General features: G+C 43.3%; 2 protein-coding genes across 4 annotated transcripts in view; both read left to right on the forward strand.

The window, feature by feature from the left end:
* cdk9 (cyclin dependent kinase 9) overlaps positions 1–5,300 on the forward strand; it is a 51,174-nt gene extending 45,874 nt beyond the window's left edge. For all 3 annotated transcript variants that reach the window (XM_033048860.1, XM_033048858.1, XM_033048859.1), the window contains exons 4-7: positions 494–660; positions 1,293–1,464; positions 2,875–3,023; positions 3,673–5,300. In XM_033048860.1, coding sequence (XP_032904751.1) covers positions 494–660; positions 1,293–1,464; positions 2,875–3,023; positions 3,673–4,038 — 854 coding nt within the window. In that variant the 3' untranslated portion in view covers positions 4,039–5,300. The remainder of the gene's footprint in view (positions 1–493; positions 661–1,292; positions 1,465–2,874; positions 3,024–3,672) is intronic.
* Positions 5,301–12,761: 7,461 nt separating this feature from the next.
* Positions 12,762–16,761, forward strand: part of fpgs (folylpolyglutamate synthase) — a 29,548-nt gene continuing 25,548 nt past the window's right edge. Inside the window, exons 1-2 of the mRNA XM_033049255.1 lie at positions 12,762–12,964; positions 15,744–15,878. Coding sequence (XP_032905146.1) covers positions 12,800–12,964; positions 15,744–15,878 — 300 coding nt within the window. The 5' untranslated portion in view covers positions 12,762–12,799. The remainder of the gene's footprint in view (positions 12,965–15,743; positions 15,879–16,761) is intronic.

Consider the following 16,761-nt stretch of genomic DNA (forward strand, 5'->3'; position numbering starts at 1 on the left):
GATTACAGAGGTCAGGGCAACAGGCCTGTAGTCATTAAGACCAGTAATCCTTGGATTTTGGGGTACAGGAACAATAGTGGAGTCTTTGAAGCAGGCAGGGACAGCGCAGGTTTGCAGGGACCGATTGAAAATGTCTGTATAGACATTTACTTGGTCTTCATCCAATGCTTGTAACTGCCATGTATTTTTCTGATGGATAGCAAGCGTGAATGATGACTGATCTTTTTTGTTGTCCATCTGTTTGTTTACGGGAGTAATGATTTGCCAATCACTGATCTAGCTTGAGGACTGCACTCAGTTCAGCTTATTGCCTGAAGTAATGGCTGGTGAAAGTATAGGTAAAGAAGACTCAACAAACCAAATGTCCTCCAACTCTTGTCTCTGTTCCCAGCTCACTGTTGTTTCAGTTCAAACAGATGAGAGTGGGGTTTGTAGCGGAGACAGTGATGCTGAAAGGGGGCAGTGATGGATTATTTCTGTGTAATCCCTCCAGCCACGCAGTATAATCGCTACAAGGGCAGCATCTACCTGGTCTTTGACTTCTGCGAGCATGACCTGGCTGGACTGCTCAGCAATGCAAACGTGAAGTTCACTTTGGCAGAAATCAAGAAGGTGATGCAGATGTTGCTGAATGGGCTCTACTACATCCATCGGAACAAGGTGAGATAGAGCGACCTAGCGGGGTTTGATGGGTTGCTCGCAGAGCTCAGCTTGCAGTCTTGGTCACAGCCATGTGAGTAGCTGACCACTGTAAAGCTAAATGTACTTTCCTGCTTTATATTAATCTTGTTAACTAAAATTACCTGGAGCTCTATTAAATGGGGATTGTTTCAAGACTGAGGTTTGACTTTTGAACTGACAGCATAGATTAAATAGTCAGTATTGTTGGATGTAAAGTTGCTTTACATGTCTTGATGTTGTGAAAAGAACTTGCAGTTTGAGACTATTTTCGCCCCACAGAGGATGCATTAGCCCACAACAACACATCAGTGCCTTCAGTTTCTCATTTAGGAAATGGCAATGATGTTCTCAAATTCTAAATGAATTAAAACTATTCTGTGTGCCATTTTTTGTGTAGTGCATGGTGATCACTGTACATCCCTATGTGATACTGCACTTCTAAATAATTGCTGGATAAATACAAGTCTGTCTCTTTTAACAGGCCAATTGTGCGACACCTCAATGTAATAATGAGCTCTGCAAGGCTCACCATTTCAAGTGTGGATCTCAATAACTGCAAAGCTATTCATTTTAGTAACAGTTTTACATTATCTTTGCAATTTTGTTTGTAGATTTTGCATCGAGATATGAAAGCAGCCAATGTTCTAATCACTCGGGATGGTGTGCTGAAACTGGCCGACTTTGGTCTGGCTCGAGCATTCAGTCTGGCCAAGAACAGCCAGCCAAATCGCTACACCAACAGGGTGGTGACCCTGTGGTATCGACCACCAGAGCTGTTGTTAGGTAAGTGTCCCTAAGCTCTGTGTCTAGCTTGGTAATATTTGTTTTTTCATAAACTGCCGTCTAAAATTGCCACCACTTTCACAAGAGCCATGAGAGCTGTCAATAAGGCACAGCCTTGTCTGTGATGCTTGCATCCCATAAGCAAAAACAGGAAATAATTCATTTCTGTTTACCTATCAGCTCCTAACAACAGCACTTCATCCGCCCACTTTTATTATTATGTAGACTCTCGCCATCATAATAAAAGTTTATTAAACCTTGGAAACCCAAAAAGAATCTAGAACGTGGGCTAAAGTGATATTTGTATATAATGTTGTCTTCTTGCGTATGGCGTGAACAGCCTAAAGTTGTAGGACAACTTGTTCTATTTGATCTTATTTGATTGTGCACGCCAGGTTGATTGCATTCGTCGAAACAGGGCGGACCACGTGAAGGTTGCAATCTTCCACCCTTATAACGTTGTCATAATTGTGAGAATCATCTCTGTTCCAAGGTTTAATAAACCTTTATAATGATTGTGAGAGTCACAATAACAGATTATCTTATTTTTCATACAGGGCTAATTAGAATTTGTATCAGATACTGTCCTTTAACATATGTAATTATGGTATAGTACAGTGAATATTTGGGGCATGTGCAGTGCCATTGGAGGTGCTAATACAGTAGAAAATAATCTGAGGGTATACATCTTGTAGCCAGGAGAGGTCTCTCTTGTTCTCACCAGCTTTCTCTTCCCTAGTGATATTTACTGCAGCTGTTCTGATTTCAATTCATAGACAAGGAACAACTTTTAAACCATTGGAGATTTTCAGCTAACTCCTGCAAATAACCAGTTTAATCGTCTCTTTTGTTTTTAATATTGTAAGTCGATTTCTCAAGTTAATCATGGAACTCTTTTTAAAAGCATTTCCTAAGAATTAACTGGTTTCCTCTTTTAATTCCTCATTCATTGGGTCTTTAGGATTGATCAGTGATCTTGTGTATTCACAGTATTTTTCTATAATACATTATGGAAGAGAATATCCTAGCCACATCTATCATGGGTTTGTCAACAAAACTGGATAAAACAACATCCTAGGACCTGTGCTCAATTAGCAAATTCTGGCGAGGATTTCTTTTGGTGGTTTTGTTTCCCTGTGAGAAGGGGAAAAATGAACCAGGGAGTCACAATGTTGGATGAAGTACATCTGTTTGTATGGGATAGTATTGTGATTTGATGTAATTTAATCAGTTGGCATTCACTGTGGGGTTACATGGAAGAACATCTGGAATAAATTATTGAAGGCCACCTATCCTTGGGAGTGAATCGTAGTATTTGCAGGGTGGGAAACTGGAGAGGGTAGCATATCTGCAAGTCATGGTCTTCCGCTCCTTTAATAAGGTATTTGTTTCCCCTTTCTCCAATTCCAGGTGAGAGAGACTATGGACCGCCCATAGATCTGTGGGGTGCTGGATGCATCATGGCTGAGATGTGGACCCGGAGTCCAATAATGCAGGGCAACACAGAACAGCATCAGCTAACGTTGATCAGTCAGCTCTGTGGCTCCATTACAGCCGAGGTATGGCCTGCTGGGCTCTGTTCTTGCCAGGGAATATTAGTCTTTATCTGCTTGGTGATAATTTCTCGGGTGTAAGGCAGCTTGTAAATGTACTGTACAAATTTCAATTACACCTTTAATGTGGGAACTTGTTCAGCTGTCCTTTTATATCTTCCAATCCAGTGCACATCATCCAATCCAGTCACTTCATTCAGCACTAGTAATGTAGTCTTCTCTACAATGGTGAAACTCTGCAAGTTGGCTGTCTGCTTTGTGGAGTGAATACCCACAAGATGGGTTTAATGAACAGAATGAAGTATGATGTTATGTCCGTGGAAATTGCTGAAAGATGTGATCTGGGAGAAGATTTGGCTTCTTGGGCATAGGGAATAGCAGAGGTATCGTTGCAGTTGGTTTTCATCTTTTTAACAAAAATCCTCCTGTTTTTGAAGATGAAAACGGAAAGGATTAAATAGACAATTAATTGAAAACAAGGGGGTTATCTTTGCATTTTAGAATGAAGTCATGATCAGTTTTGGCCGAGGAGAAGTACTTTGTAATGGTATGAGTATTGAGTAGCATTCAGTATTGCCAGTTATAAAATGTTGATGGACATTGTGAGAATCAAACCTTTCATTTTAATGGAGATAAACAATGTGCTTGATTTCAGGTTTGGCCTAATGTTGAGAAGTATGAACTGTACCAAAAGCTGGAACTGCCTAAAGGTCAGAAGCGAAAAGTTAAAGACCGGTTGAAAGCCTACGTGAAGGACCCTTATGCACTGGACCTCATTGACAAGCTGCTTGTCCTCGATCCCACCCAGAGGACCGACAGTGATGATGCCCTGAACCACGATTTCTTCTGGACTGACCCCATGCCTTCTGACCTTAAAAACATGCTCTCCACCCACAACCAATCAATGTTTGAGTATTTAGCCCCTCCCAGGAGGCGAGGCAGTCACATGCCTCAGCAGTCAACCAATCAGAACAAGAATCCTGCTGCAGCCAACCAGACGGAATTTGATCGGGTGTTCTGAAAATGTTTGAAGTTTAGAGATTGTAGAGTTGCTCGAGGCAGGTTGTTTATTTATTTAGATAGTGCCATATTTGAGGTTTTGTGATTAATCAATGTTGAACTGTTACACATTAATTGTGCCTATTACTAATTGGATGTTAAAGGTACTCCAGAGCTGTGGGTCCAAAAGTAACATTCAGAGGTTCTATTTTACGGTCTTGGATTGATTTCTGTTTTTCCCAGTTATGTTGAGCATAATTTTGTTATTCTAGAGATTTTTGTTCAATCATTCCAACATTGATGTTGAATTACCTTTGAGTCGGTACCTGGAGCAAAATAACTGGCTCTTTACATACATACTCTGTTTTATCCTGGGATCTAAGTTTGTAGACAGATTTCCCTCGCCGAGTATATTGCAACCAGACAGCGTCCCAAAAGGAACATGGGAAAAGTCAAATCATTTCACCTCAAGCAAGTGTGGTTAACAAAGCATTACAGACAGTAGGCTGGATAATAGCTTTTCTCTTGTTCTGCTCATCAAGCAAGAGGTTCTTGGTAAAAACAAGAAACTGATTTTATTTCCGGAGGCTTGTGCTCTCGAGGGCACTTGGGATGCTGAGTCATTACTTTTTAATGAGCTTATATCGGAGTGTATTTAAAACCGTTCATTTATAAGCACCTGAAACAGGTTGAAGTACTGCTAAACCATTTGTCAGTTATAGAATCTTAATGAGGTTATGGCTTTGTTTCCTCAAACCAAAAACATTACCAGAAATTTGCTTCTCTTTGAGGTATTGGTGTTTTTTACATTTCATGCTTTTTCAATTATTGATGGATTTAAGAAAAAAAGTGAAATTTCTTCTTGCAGATGAGTTGATATACTTCATAGAGGTTTGTACATACTGAAACTTTGTAGTAAATTCTGTTTGCGCCAACATGTTGTTGATTCCTGTTCTGATACTGCCTCATTGCTGCGCCTGTTCTCGAGAGGAGTCTATAAGTGCCTGCCCTACGCTGGCTAAAAGCAAAATGAGTAGAATGAAAATTAAACAATGTCATCGGCAGCTTTCGGAGAAGTGTTAGCTTCCCCCTGCCCTTCATGGTGTGACAGTGTGCCTCTTTACTGGGTTAGTTAATTAAATGTTTTCATTAGCTCTAGCTACAGAGAGTATTGTGCTCTCTGAAAAAAAGGCAATGGGAGGGCTTAGTTAAGTAGTTGCAGAACTGCTGTTGAAGTGCATTAGTATTCGGGTTTCTTCGGCAAGATGGATTCAGAGAACATTTTTTTTTTAAAAGAAAATTATTTTTAAAAAATGCAGTGCTATTGATTTCATTTTCAGTTTTTTTGTTTTATTCCAACTCTCCGTCTTGACCAAAAAGCATCTTGTCCGCTGGCCGAATAAAACAGCCTGTTCCTATTGGTGTAATGCCAGTATTTCCAGATGTTTGTATTCCAGTGATCAGAATGTCCATTTAGTCTCAGTCCTCGAGTGGTTTAAGTCAAGTCAAGTTTATTTGTCACATACACATACGAGATGTGCAGTGAAATGAAAGTGGCAATGCTCGCGGACTTTTGTGCAAAAAGACAAACAACCAAACAAACTATAAACACAATCATAACACACATATACCTTTACATAATAAATAATGGAAGGAAAAACGTTCAGTAGAGTTAGTCCCTGGTGAGAGAGGCAAGAAACATTTAATGTGCAGTTCTTCCGTTCTAACAATGTACATGTAAAAGATTTAGTTACTCTGTACAATACAGCATTAGAACATATGCAAAATGTAGTTACTCTACAATACTGCATTAGAACATATGCAAAATGTTTTAACAGTTTATAAAAAGTCACATCAGTGAGTACGAATCCTAGGTTTTTAAATAAATTGTTCTAAGACAATCCTTTGCTACTCTCTCCATATCTTTGTGGTCTGTTGCTGTTTCACTGTGTATAGCTTTGTTTTAATTTCTTGTTTTAGTTATTTATTTATATTTATTTTGGTGCTACTTTTAAAGTGCTGACTAGGTTTATCTTTGAAGAGGAGAATAATCTGTCCGTAGGTTTTCTGATCAGTATACATTGCAAACTGCCAATCAGCAAATGTCTTAGCTACTCCAAATATTTACAGTGAATACCTCAGTTTTAAATTGAACTATTTGTGTATCGGGTTACAAATAGCTGTAATGTGTTGAATATAGGAAATCTATTTTTGCCCTAATAATGCAGTTGAGACCTTCTGCCTTGCCCCAAATGCCATTTGATGTCTGGAACAATATTTAAAGTATTATTTGAATAATTACAGCCTCAAAAATCATCACTCGAGCCCTCGATCCTATCCCTACCTTTTACCGTTCATTTCTACATATGACCATTTAATCATTCTAGAATTCTATCTCCTGAAAGACCATTTTCAGGTTTTATTTTTGCCTTTGTGCATACCAGCCAAGAGCCTTGTCATTGTCACCTGACTACTTAAGTGTGGAGGGTACTGATTAAATTTAACTGTCCTTACAATCAGTGTTTACAGATATTAATTCTCCAAGGTATATTTCACCTTGTATAATCCTGATGTGTAAAATCCTAATTCTTGGCTTCTTGCGTTGTTTCAAATGCAGAGCAGGGACAAAATCTTGGAATATTTTGTATACATGACTGCTGCACCATATGGAAGAATTCTAGATAATTAGTATTTGTTTCTCATTTAACCATATAACCATATATAACAATTACAGCATGGAAACAGGCCATCTCGACCCTTCTAGTCCGTGCCGAACACGTATTCTCCCCATGTCCCATATACCTGCGCTCAGACCATAACCCTCCATTCCTTTCCCGTCCATATAACTATCCAATTTATTTTTAAATGATAAAAACGAACCTGCCTCCACCACCTTCACTGGAAGCTCATTCCACACAGCCACCACTCTCTGAGTAAAGAAGTTCCCCCTCATGTTACCCCTAAACTTCTGTCACTTAATTCTCAAGTCATGTCCCCTTGTTTGAATCTTCCCTACTCTCAGTGGGAAAAGCTTATCCACGTCAACTCTGTCTATCCCTCTCATCATTTTAAAGACCTCTATCAAGTCCCCCCTTAACCTTCTGCGCTCCAAAGAATAAAGCCCTAACTTGTTCAACCTTTCTCTGTAACTTAGTTGCTGAAACCCAGGCAACATTCTAGTAAATCTCCTCTGTACTCTCTCTATTTTGTTGACATCCTTCCTATAATTAGGCGACCAAAATTGTACCCCATACTCCAGAATTGGCCTCACCAATGCCTTGTACAATTTTAACATTACATCCCAACTTCTATACTCAATGCTCTGATTTATAAAGGCCAGCACACCAAAGGCTTTCTTTACCACCCTATCTACATGAGATTCCACTTTCAGGGAACTGCACAGTTATTCCCAGATCCCTCTGTTCACCTGCATTCTTCAATTCCCTACCATTTACCATGTACGTCCTATTTTGATTTGTCCTGACAAGATGTAGCACCTCACACTTATCAGCATTAAACTCCATCTGCCATCTTTCAGTCCACTCTTCCAACTGGCATAAATCTCTGTAGACTTTGAAAATCTACTTCATTATCCACAACCCCACCTATCTTAGTATCATCTGCATACTTACTAATCCAATTTACCACACCATCATCCAGATCGTTGATGTACATGACAAACAACAGTGGACCCAACACAGATCCCTGTGGCACCCCACTAGTCACTGGCCTCCAACGTGACAAACAACCTCCTTCGCTCCATAGATGCTGCTGCACCCGCTGAGTTTCCCCAGCAATTTTGTGTACCTTCGATATTCCAGCATCTGCAGTTCCTTTTTGAACACTTTGTCTACTCCACTGCGATATCTCCTCAAGGTATGCCTACTTTGAAGAAGTTCTCCTCTCTCTGGAGACAGTTTCACAACCTCCTCTCTAACTGCACACCCTCTGTGATCCCCCCTGCCCTCTGTCCTGGGTCTCCTCCATTGCCAGAGTGAGCAACAGCGGAAATTGGAGGAACAGCACCTCATATTCCGTCTGGGAACCTTGCGTCCGGATGGCATTAACATTGAATTCTCCCAATTTTGCTAGCCCTTGCTGTCTCCTCCCCTTCCTTAACCCTCTAGCTGTCTCCTCCCGCCCTCGGGCTCCTCCTCCTCCCCTTTTCCTTCCTTCTCCCCACCCCCCCCTCAGTCTGAAGAAGGGTTTCGGCCCGAAACGTCGCCTATTTCCTTCGCTCCATAGATGCTGCTGCACCCGCTGAGTTTCCCCAGCAATTTTGTGTACCTTCGATATTCCAGCATCTGCAGTTCCTTTTTGAACACTTTGTCTACTCCACTGCGATATCTCCTCAAGGTATGCCTACTTTGAAGAAGTTCTCCTCTCTCCGGAGACAGTTTCACAACCTCTCTAACTGCACACCCTCTGTGATCCCCCCTGCCCTCTGTCCTGGGTCTCCTCCATTGCCAGAGTGAGCAACAGCGGAAATTGGAGGAACAGCACCTCATATTCCGTCTGGGGACCTTGCGTCCGGATGGCATTAACATTGAATTCTCCCAATTTTGCTAGCCCTTGCTGTCTCCTCCCCTTCCTTAACCCTCTAGCTGTCTCCTCCCATCCGCCCGCCCTTTGGCTCCTCCTCCCCTTTTCCTTCCTTCTCCCCCCCCCCCCCACCTCCCATCAGTCTGAAGAAGGGTTTCGGCCCGAAACGTCGCCTATTTCCTTCGCTCCATAGATGCTGCTGCACCCGCTGAGTTTCCCCAGCAATTTTGTGTACCATCCACCATTACTCTCTGGCATCCCCCATTCAGCCACTGTTGAATCCATCTTGCTACTCCACCATTAATACCCAACCATTGAACCTTCTTAACCAACCTTCCATGAGGAACCTTGTCAAAGGCCTTACTGAAGTCCATATATACAACATCCACTGCTTTACCCCCATCAATTTCCCGAGTAACCTCTTCAAAAAATTCAAGAAGATTAGTCAAACATGACCTTCCAGGCACAAATCCATGTTGACTGTTCCTAATCAGACCCTGTTTATCCAGATGCTTATATATATTATCTCTAAGTATCCTTTCCATTAATTTGCCCACCACTGACGTCAAACTAACAGGTCTATAATTGCTAGGTTTACTCTTAGACCCCTTTTTAAACAATGGAACAACATGCGCAGTACGCCAATCCTCCGGCACTATTCCCGTTTCTAATGACATTTGAAATATTTCTGTCATAGCCCCTGCTATTTCTACACTAACTTCCCTCAATGTCCTAGGGAATATCCTGTCCGGACCTGGAGACTTATCCACTTTTATATTTCTCAAAAGTGTCAGTACTTCCTCTTCTTTGAATCTCATAGTTTCCATAGCTACTCTACTTGTTTCCCTTACCTCACATAACTCAATATCCTTCTCCTTGGTGAATACCGAAGAAAAGAAATTGTTCAATATCTCCCCCATCTCTTTTGGCTCTGCAGATAGCTGTCCACTCTGACTCTCTAATGGACCAATTTTATCCCTCGTTATCCTTTTGCTATTAATATAGCTGTAGAAACCCTTTGGGTTTACTTTCACCTTACTTGCCAAAGCAACCTCATATCTTTTAGCTTTTCTAATTTCTTTCTTAAGATTCTTTTTACATTCTTTATACTCCTCAAGCACCTCATTTACTCCATGCTGCCTATAATTATTGTAGATCTCCCTCTTTTTCCGAACCAAGTGTCCAATTTCCCTTGAAAACCATGGCTCTTTCCGATTTTTACTATTTCCTTTCAACCGAACAGGGACATAAAGATTCTGTACTCTTAAAAATTCACCTTTAAATGTACTCCATTTCTCTTCCACATCTTTCCCATAAAACAAAATGTCCCAATTTACTCCTTTTAAATCCTTTTGCATCTCCTCAAAGTTAGCCTTTCTCCAATCAAAAATCTCAACCCTAGGTCCAGTTCTGACCCTCTCCATAATTATATTGAAACTAATGGTATTGTGATCACTGGTCCCGAACTGTTCCCCAACGCATACCTCTGCCACCTGACCCGTCTCATTTCCTAACAGGAGGTCCAGCACCGCCCCTTCTCTAGTAGGTACTTCTATGTATTGCTGCAAAAAACTATCCTGCACACATTTTACAAACTCCAACCCATCCAGCCCATTTACAGAATGTGTTTCCCAGTCTATGTGTGGAAAATTGAAATCTCCCACAATCACTACCTTGTGCTTACTACTAATATCTGCAATCTCCTTACATATTTGCTCTTCCAATTCTCGCTCCCCATTTGGCAGTCTATAATACACCCCTATAAGTGTTGCTACCCCTTTCCCATTTCTCAGTTCCACCCAAATAGCCTCCCTAGACGAGCCCTCTAATCTATCCTGCCAAAGCACTGCTGTAATATCTTCCCTGATAAGCAATGCTTGTGTTACCTATAATTTTATACCTGCACAAACCTGCACAAACAACAGTTTTGAAGATTGATTTGTTTTCCTGTAAAGCTCTACTCCAGTTCCTAGGTAATACTAGGAAGAAGGGTCTTGACCCAAAATGTCACCCATTCCTTCTCTCCAGAGATGCTGCCCGTCCCGCTGAGTTACTCCAGCATTTTGATTTCGATTTAAACCAGCATCTGCAGTTCTTTCCTACACATTTGTCCGCTCCACTGCGAAATCTCCTCAAGGTATATCTACTTTGAAGAAATTCGCTCTCCAACAAGAGTTCAGCAAAAAGGAAGGTCTCAACCCGAAACATCACCCATTCCTTCTCTCCAGAGATGCTACCTGTCCCACTGAGTTACTCCAGCATTTTGTGTCGACCCTAGGTGATACTATTGGGTAGGAACCAGTCAAATCTCCAATTGATGAATTGCTCTATTTGATGCACATTTCTCAAATTATTGTGTATGAGCGTTACACTGCCTGTTAGAATATTGCTTTATAATTGTAATGTGTCCCAAGATACAGTTAATAGCTTTTGTTTGTTACTTTTGCTAGCCAGTCAAATCAAATGTACAGTCACTGGAAAATAAGGTTGAGGACTTCAGGCAAAGCTGCTTTATCAAAGACAGATGAGGGAATGATGTGTGCTCAGTCTCACTGAGACATGGCTGATCGCAAGCTCCCCATACTCAGCCCTTCAGCCCAAAGGTTTCTCCATTCATCACATGGCATCTGAGGCATCGGCAAAGGAAAGAGGTGATGTCTGCCTTATGGTAAACTGAGGCTCAGACATAGTGGTCTTGTCCAACTCCTACCCTCCACATCTGGCAGTGAAGTGCCATTCCTTTTATCTCCCGAGGGAATTCACCTCCATCGTCATGACCGCAGTCCACATCGCATCCCAGGTAGACGTTCGCCTAGCACTGGAGGAGCTCCACACTCGTCAACAAACACGAAATGGCATACCCTGACGCCTTTCTTATCATAGCTGGGAACCTCAACAATGCCAGTTTGAAGAGGTCACTTCGAAACTGCCAGCAGCACCAGAGCATCAAACGTCCTCCACCACTGCTTTTCCACCATCAAAGACACCTATTGCTGCATTCCTCACTCTCACTTTGGGAAATCCAGCCATGTGGCTGTGCTCCTTCCCTCGGCGTACAGGCAGCGACTGAAAAGTGCATCCTCAGCAGTGAGGACTGCCTAAAGCTTTTGAGGGGAGGAAGAAAAACGACTGGGATTGCTTGGAGTAGGTAGACTGGGTGATGTTCAAGGACATGGAAACATGAGCAAATATGCCATGGTTGTTACCAACTTCATAACAAAATGTGCGGCGAGGTATTCCACCAAAACTGTCTGAATATTCCCCAACCAGAAGTCTTGGATGAACCAGGAGGCCGGCAATCTTCTGAGGACCAGATCTCTGACATTCAAGTCTGGTGATGCATAATCAAACAAGACGACCAGATACGACCTCAAGGTCATCATATCGGTTATGCTGCTGCAAGTAAGAATTTAATTGTTCTGTTTTGATAAAACTTGACAATTCAACACTCCTGACTTTTGATATTATACATGAGTACAATCAAGCAATACACAAGTCCAACAGGTAGTGCAAAGAGAAAAATAATAGAATGCAGAATTTATTGTTACAGCATTGTAGTATTATACTTACAAAGAGAAAGTCCAACATCTGTAATGAGATTGGAATTACACCCTAACTTACGAGAGGACCGTTCGGTCGTCTGATGCCAGCGCCACCCCCCCCCCCCCTTCCTCCTCGCTGCAAGTCTGGGGCGGGACAGGCAGAGCCGAGCTGGAGCCGGCGCCTGCCCCCCCGCGCCAGCTGCAAGTCCAGGGCCACCCTGGGCAGGGATGGGACACCCGGGAAGGGACGAGGGCGGCCCAGCAGCATCTCAACAGCGCTGGAGACCCGACCCCGACCATGGGCGAAATGCAAGCTTGCACACAACGCAGCTCCACAGTTGCAGAGAATGTTTATAGCAAGTGATCTATGACCTGGGCATGCGCAGTCGGAATACCGAACTCGCTTATTGTGAGGGCGTCGGGTTATGGGAAGAAGGCAGGAGAAGGGGTTGGGAGGGAAAGGTCGATCAGAAATGATTGAATGGTGGAGTAGACTTGATGGGCCGAACGGCTTAATTGTGTAAGGGAACGAGGGTGAGGAAAAGCAATGAATTAAATGTGAGGATCCAGATGAATTGAGTTTCCATCAATAGGGGAGGGCGCTGCCAGCATCAAAGATGGCGGGCAGTGTTCGCCGCGCAGCTGCGGGCCTGGGGTCAGAGGTGGCGATGAGCCACGTGTTGGTCAGTGCGGCTCACGATGGCGCGGCTCTTCAGCGCGCTGGTGAAGGCGCTGAGGCGTCGAGTGAAGGCTGAAGAGAGGAGGAAAGGGGCGGCGCTCGGCAGTCCCAGGGAGGCTTGGCCGGTCAGCTACAGCACGGCTCCGACCAAAGCCGCCCTGCACATCCCCGGCATGGATTACCAGGTGAGGCCGGTCGGCCCGCCGCTGCCGCCGCAGGGAAGCGGCCCGGCTCCCGGTGGATGGGTCCGGGACCCGCGGGCGGGGGAAGAATGTCCAGGGGAGGGAGACAGGGGCTGGGGCTGGGATATCTGATCAAGGGCCATGGGGATGTAATAATAATAATATCTTTTATTGTCAGTGCAACGAGATTTAGTATGCAGCTCCAACCGATGAAAAATAAAAGTTAAATAAATAAATAAATAAATAAAATAAGCTGTGTGTCCAGGGTCGGGAGAGGGAGATTGGACCCGGGAGAGGGTCTGGGCAGGGGGGCGGGGAACACGACCGGCGCCCGGGCAGGGTTTTTTTGGGGGGGGGTAGGACGGACGGTACCGAGACCCCGGGCCTGAGTAGGACCTTGCGGGAAAGTCTGAGGGAGTGATGTGGGGGGTGTGGGGGCAAGAAGTTGGCTGGGTGCCGCAGACCTGATGATATTTTTTGGGAGGGCAGGGGCAAAGGGGGTCAAGGTGGGTGCGAAGCTGCCCCCGGGGGGGACCAAGCAGTAACGGATGAGCTGCGGAACCCGCGCTTTTGCGGATGAGCTCCGGAACCCGCGCTTTCCCGCTGAGCGGCTTTGACCGCGGCGCTGGCAGCCGGACCGAGGGGCAGCTGCTCCTCAACGCCCCTGACAACTCCCCGTGACCAGCAGAGGAAGGAGTTCCGACAGGTGGTCCGGAGACAGACCTTATAATCGCAGTAAACTTTTATTAAAGTGCGGTTAACAGCTTTTTGCAAAAGCGGGTGGATCCTTGTTTCACATTGCGTACTCCATACAGGTGAGTTGCTTTGGGACGGGCTCCAAAGTCATTTTCCGTGTCTCTTTGGCAATTGTTCTTTCTATCCTTCCCTTGAGAAGTAGACATTATACTTTATCAGCTGGCTGTTGGCGGGTGCCAAGTATAGATAGCAACGTGGAGACTCAAGGAACAGCAGGTGCTGGTTTAAAAGAAAACAGTACAGGAGTAATTTAGCGGGTCAGGCAGCATCTCTGGAGAACATGGATAGGCGATGTTTCGTGTTGGGACTCTCCTTCTGATTCTAGATAGTAGCATTGTCAGTTCCCCGTGAGATAAAACTGAAATAAATTCCTGGAACTTGCTTGAGAAGAATATTTTATAATCCTGTTCCATGCTGTATTTTTGACTTCTGATAACCGCACATGTCAGAAACAGTTTGCATAAATAGTAATCATATCCATTAAGACATCACCTAAAAATGAAAACGTCACACAGAACAAGAAGAGACAAAACTGATAAAAGAAAGATTGGTGAAAATCTTTCCTGAGCAATCGCAAGAGATGTAACACCTGCCTCTATACCGCCTCACTCGCATCCGTCCAGGGACCATTCCAGGGAGTCCTTCAAGGTGAGACAGAGGTTCATATGCACCGCCTCTAACCTCACCCCGATGTGGCCTTCATTACATTGGCAAGACGATTTCGCCAAACACTTGAACTCAGTTTATCAGGATCTGTCGGTTTGCTAACCATTTTCACTTCTCTACCCATTCCCATTCTGATCTGGGCCACCTCAACTGCCAGAGAGAGCCCATACACAAACTGGAGAAATAGCATCTCATATTCCTCTTGGACAGTGTGAACATTGAATTCTCCAATTTTAGGTAACTAACCTACACCATTCCTGCCTCTCTTTTTCCCCCTCTCTTCCTCACCTGGATGCCCATCCATTTCCCCTTCCATCTATATTCCTTACTCTGGCTTCACAATTCACCCTTCTTCTATCCTTATCTCACACTTTTGTCTTTTTATCTGCCGATTTTCACCCCACGGCCTGCATCCACCTCTAACTTGCCAGACTTTGACCTACTCCTACTCCAACTTTCTCCCCTCACCACAGTTGGTCAGAAAAAGGGTTCCAACCCAAAACATTCCTATCCATGTTCTCCAGAGGTGCTGTCAGCCCTGCTGAATTACTCCAGCACTTTATTTTTTTTGAAAAGCACTGGGTGAATTATTCTGTATTTCTTGACCGAGGTATGTGAAGGCATATTCCCTTTGGTGAAAGTGATGTGAAGGGAGGTGGAATATAATGTAAAAATCCAGCCTTGAACTACATTTGCATACACCTGATTGTTGATGTGTTTCTTTACAGTTAAGGTCGTGGAAATGCTGATGGCCTGGCTCCATGGTTGCCGGTTGCCCTTTGATCCTCTCGCTCTGTGTGATTCTTAATGTCTATTATCCCTGCTTTGCAGCAAGAATTACTGAATGTTGATCAACAGTGATTATTAGCCAATTCCCATGTTAATTTAATACACAGCAGTGGTGAGCCCCCATCTGTCAGTGATGTTTACATGTGACATTAAAGATTGCACTTCATTTAGATTAATTTATTTTTAACCACTTGTTTTTCTTCATGTTCTGGAGTTCAGGAGCCTGACAGATGGCTGCTTTGGCAGTGGCAATTTGCATTTGGGACATTTTGTTCCTGATAGTTATTTTAGATATAGGATCCACTTAGATTATTATTACAGAGCTCCTGTGAAAAAACGTGTTTGTGTGCTATCAGCTACATCTTACCATACATGAGTACAACAGGTATTGCAAAATAAAAAATAAACAGAGTGTAGAATATAGTATTGCAGCAACAGAAAGTGCAGATAAAGGAAAGGTGCAAGGGCTGCAACAGGCTGGATTGAAAGATCAAGAATTTACTTTTTTTGTGTGAGTCCATTGAACATGAACAACACAGAGATTGCTTACTTTGAATATGTTGAATTCTAGGATGCAGTCCAGGCTCTGAACACCTTGCAGACCAATGCCAGCACTCTGGAGCAGATCCGCCGGGATCGGGAGCGTGGTCAAACACAGGGCACGTTGGAAGCAATGAAATCCTTCGTACGTCGAGCTGGCATGACGGTAATAAGAATTAAGAGATTAGTGAAAATTGCAGCTTGTTAGTACTAATATATTACACTGCCAGTCACTGGGAACATTCAAACCTATGGTCTGTGGATGGGGTGCAGAGATTAAGCAGCTGAATCCATCTTGCTGAGTTTGCATGTTGATGGCTGCTACTTAGAACAAAGCAACGTGTGTTGTGGAAGGGCGAGAGAACAAAGATAGTAAGTAATGTCTGGGACAATAGTCAGGGCAATTGGCTTAGTGACTGTTGATGTTTCAAGAGGGGAGAATTAACCAGAGTTTCCTGCTTTTCATTGGTGCTCAGTTACACCTGCATGAAAATTATGTGAGAAATGGTTGTGGTTTATATCTTTGCCCTTATTGTAGACACTGGTTATAGACTTATCGTGTTCATCTTCAAATTGCATTTGAATTCTATCATATGGGCACTACCACATTGGGGATATTTAACCACATAATCTCTTATTAATCCATCCTTTTTCTATAAAATCAAATCTGAAGTAGCCCATTCCAGGGTAGGCTCTGCAATGTACTGCTCTAAAAAGCAAACCTTCACACATTCAAGAGAGAGTTAGATATAGCTCTCAGGGCTATTGAATCAAAGGATATGGGGAGAAAGCAGGAATGAGGTACTGATTTTGAATGATCAGCGATGATCATATTGAATGGTGGTGCTGCCTCAAAGGGTCAAATGGCCTACTCCTGCACCTATTTTCTATGTTTCTATTACACAAATGCTTCTACTGTACCTTTGCCACTTTGATATGTCCAATTAATATGTAGAATAAAATGTCCCATGATATTGCAGTTCCTTTCAAACATATCCTTGATATTTCCCCATCTATGAGAAACGGATGTATTGAGAGGCAGTTTTGGG

Source organism: Amblyraja radiata, chromosome 32 (assembly GCF_010909765.2).
Source record: "Amblyraja radiata isolate CabotCenter1 chromosome 32, sAmbRad1.1.pri, whole genome shotgun sequence".
NCBI lineage: Eukaryota > Metazoa > Chordata > Chondrichthyes > Rajiformes > Rajidae > Amblyraja > Amblyraja radiata.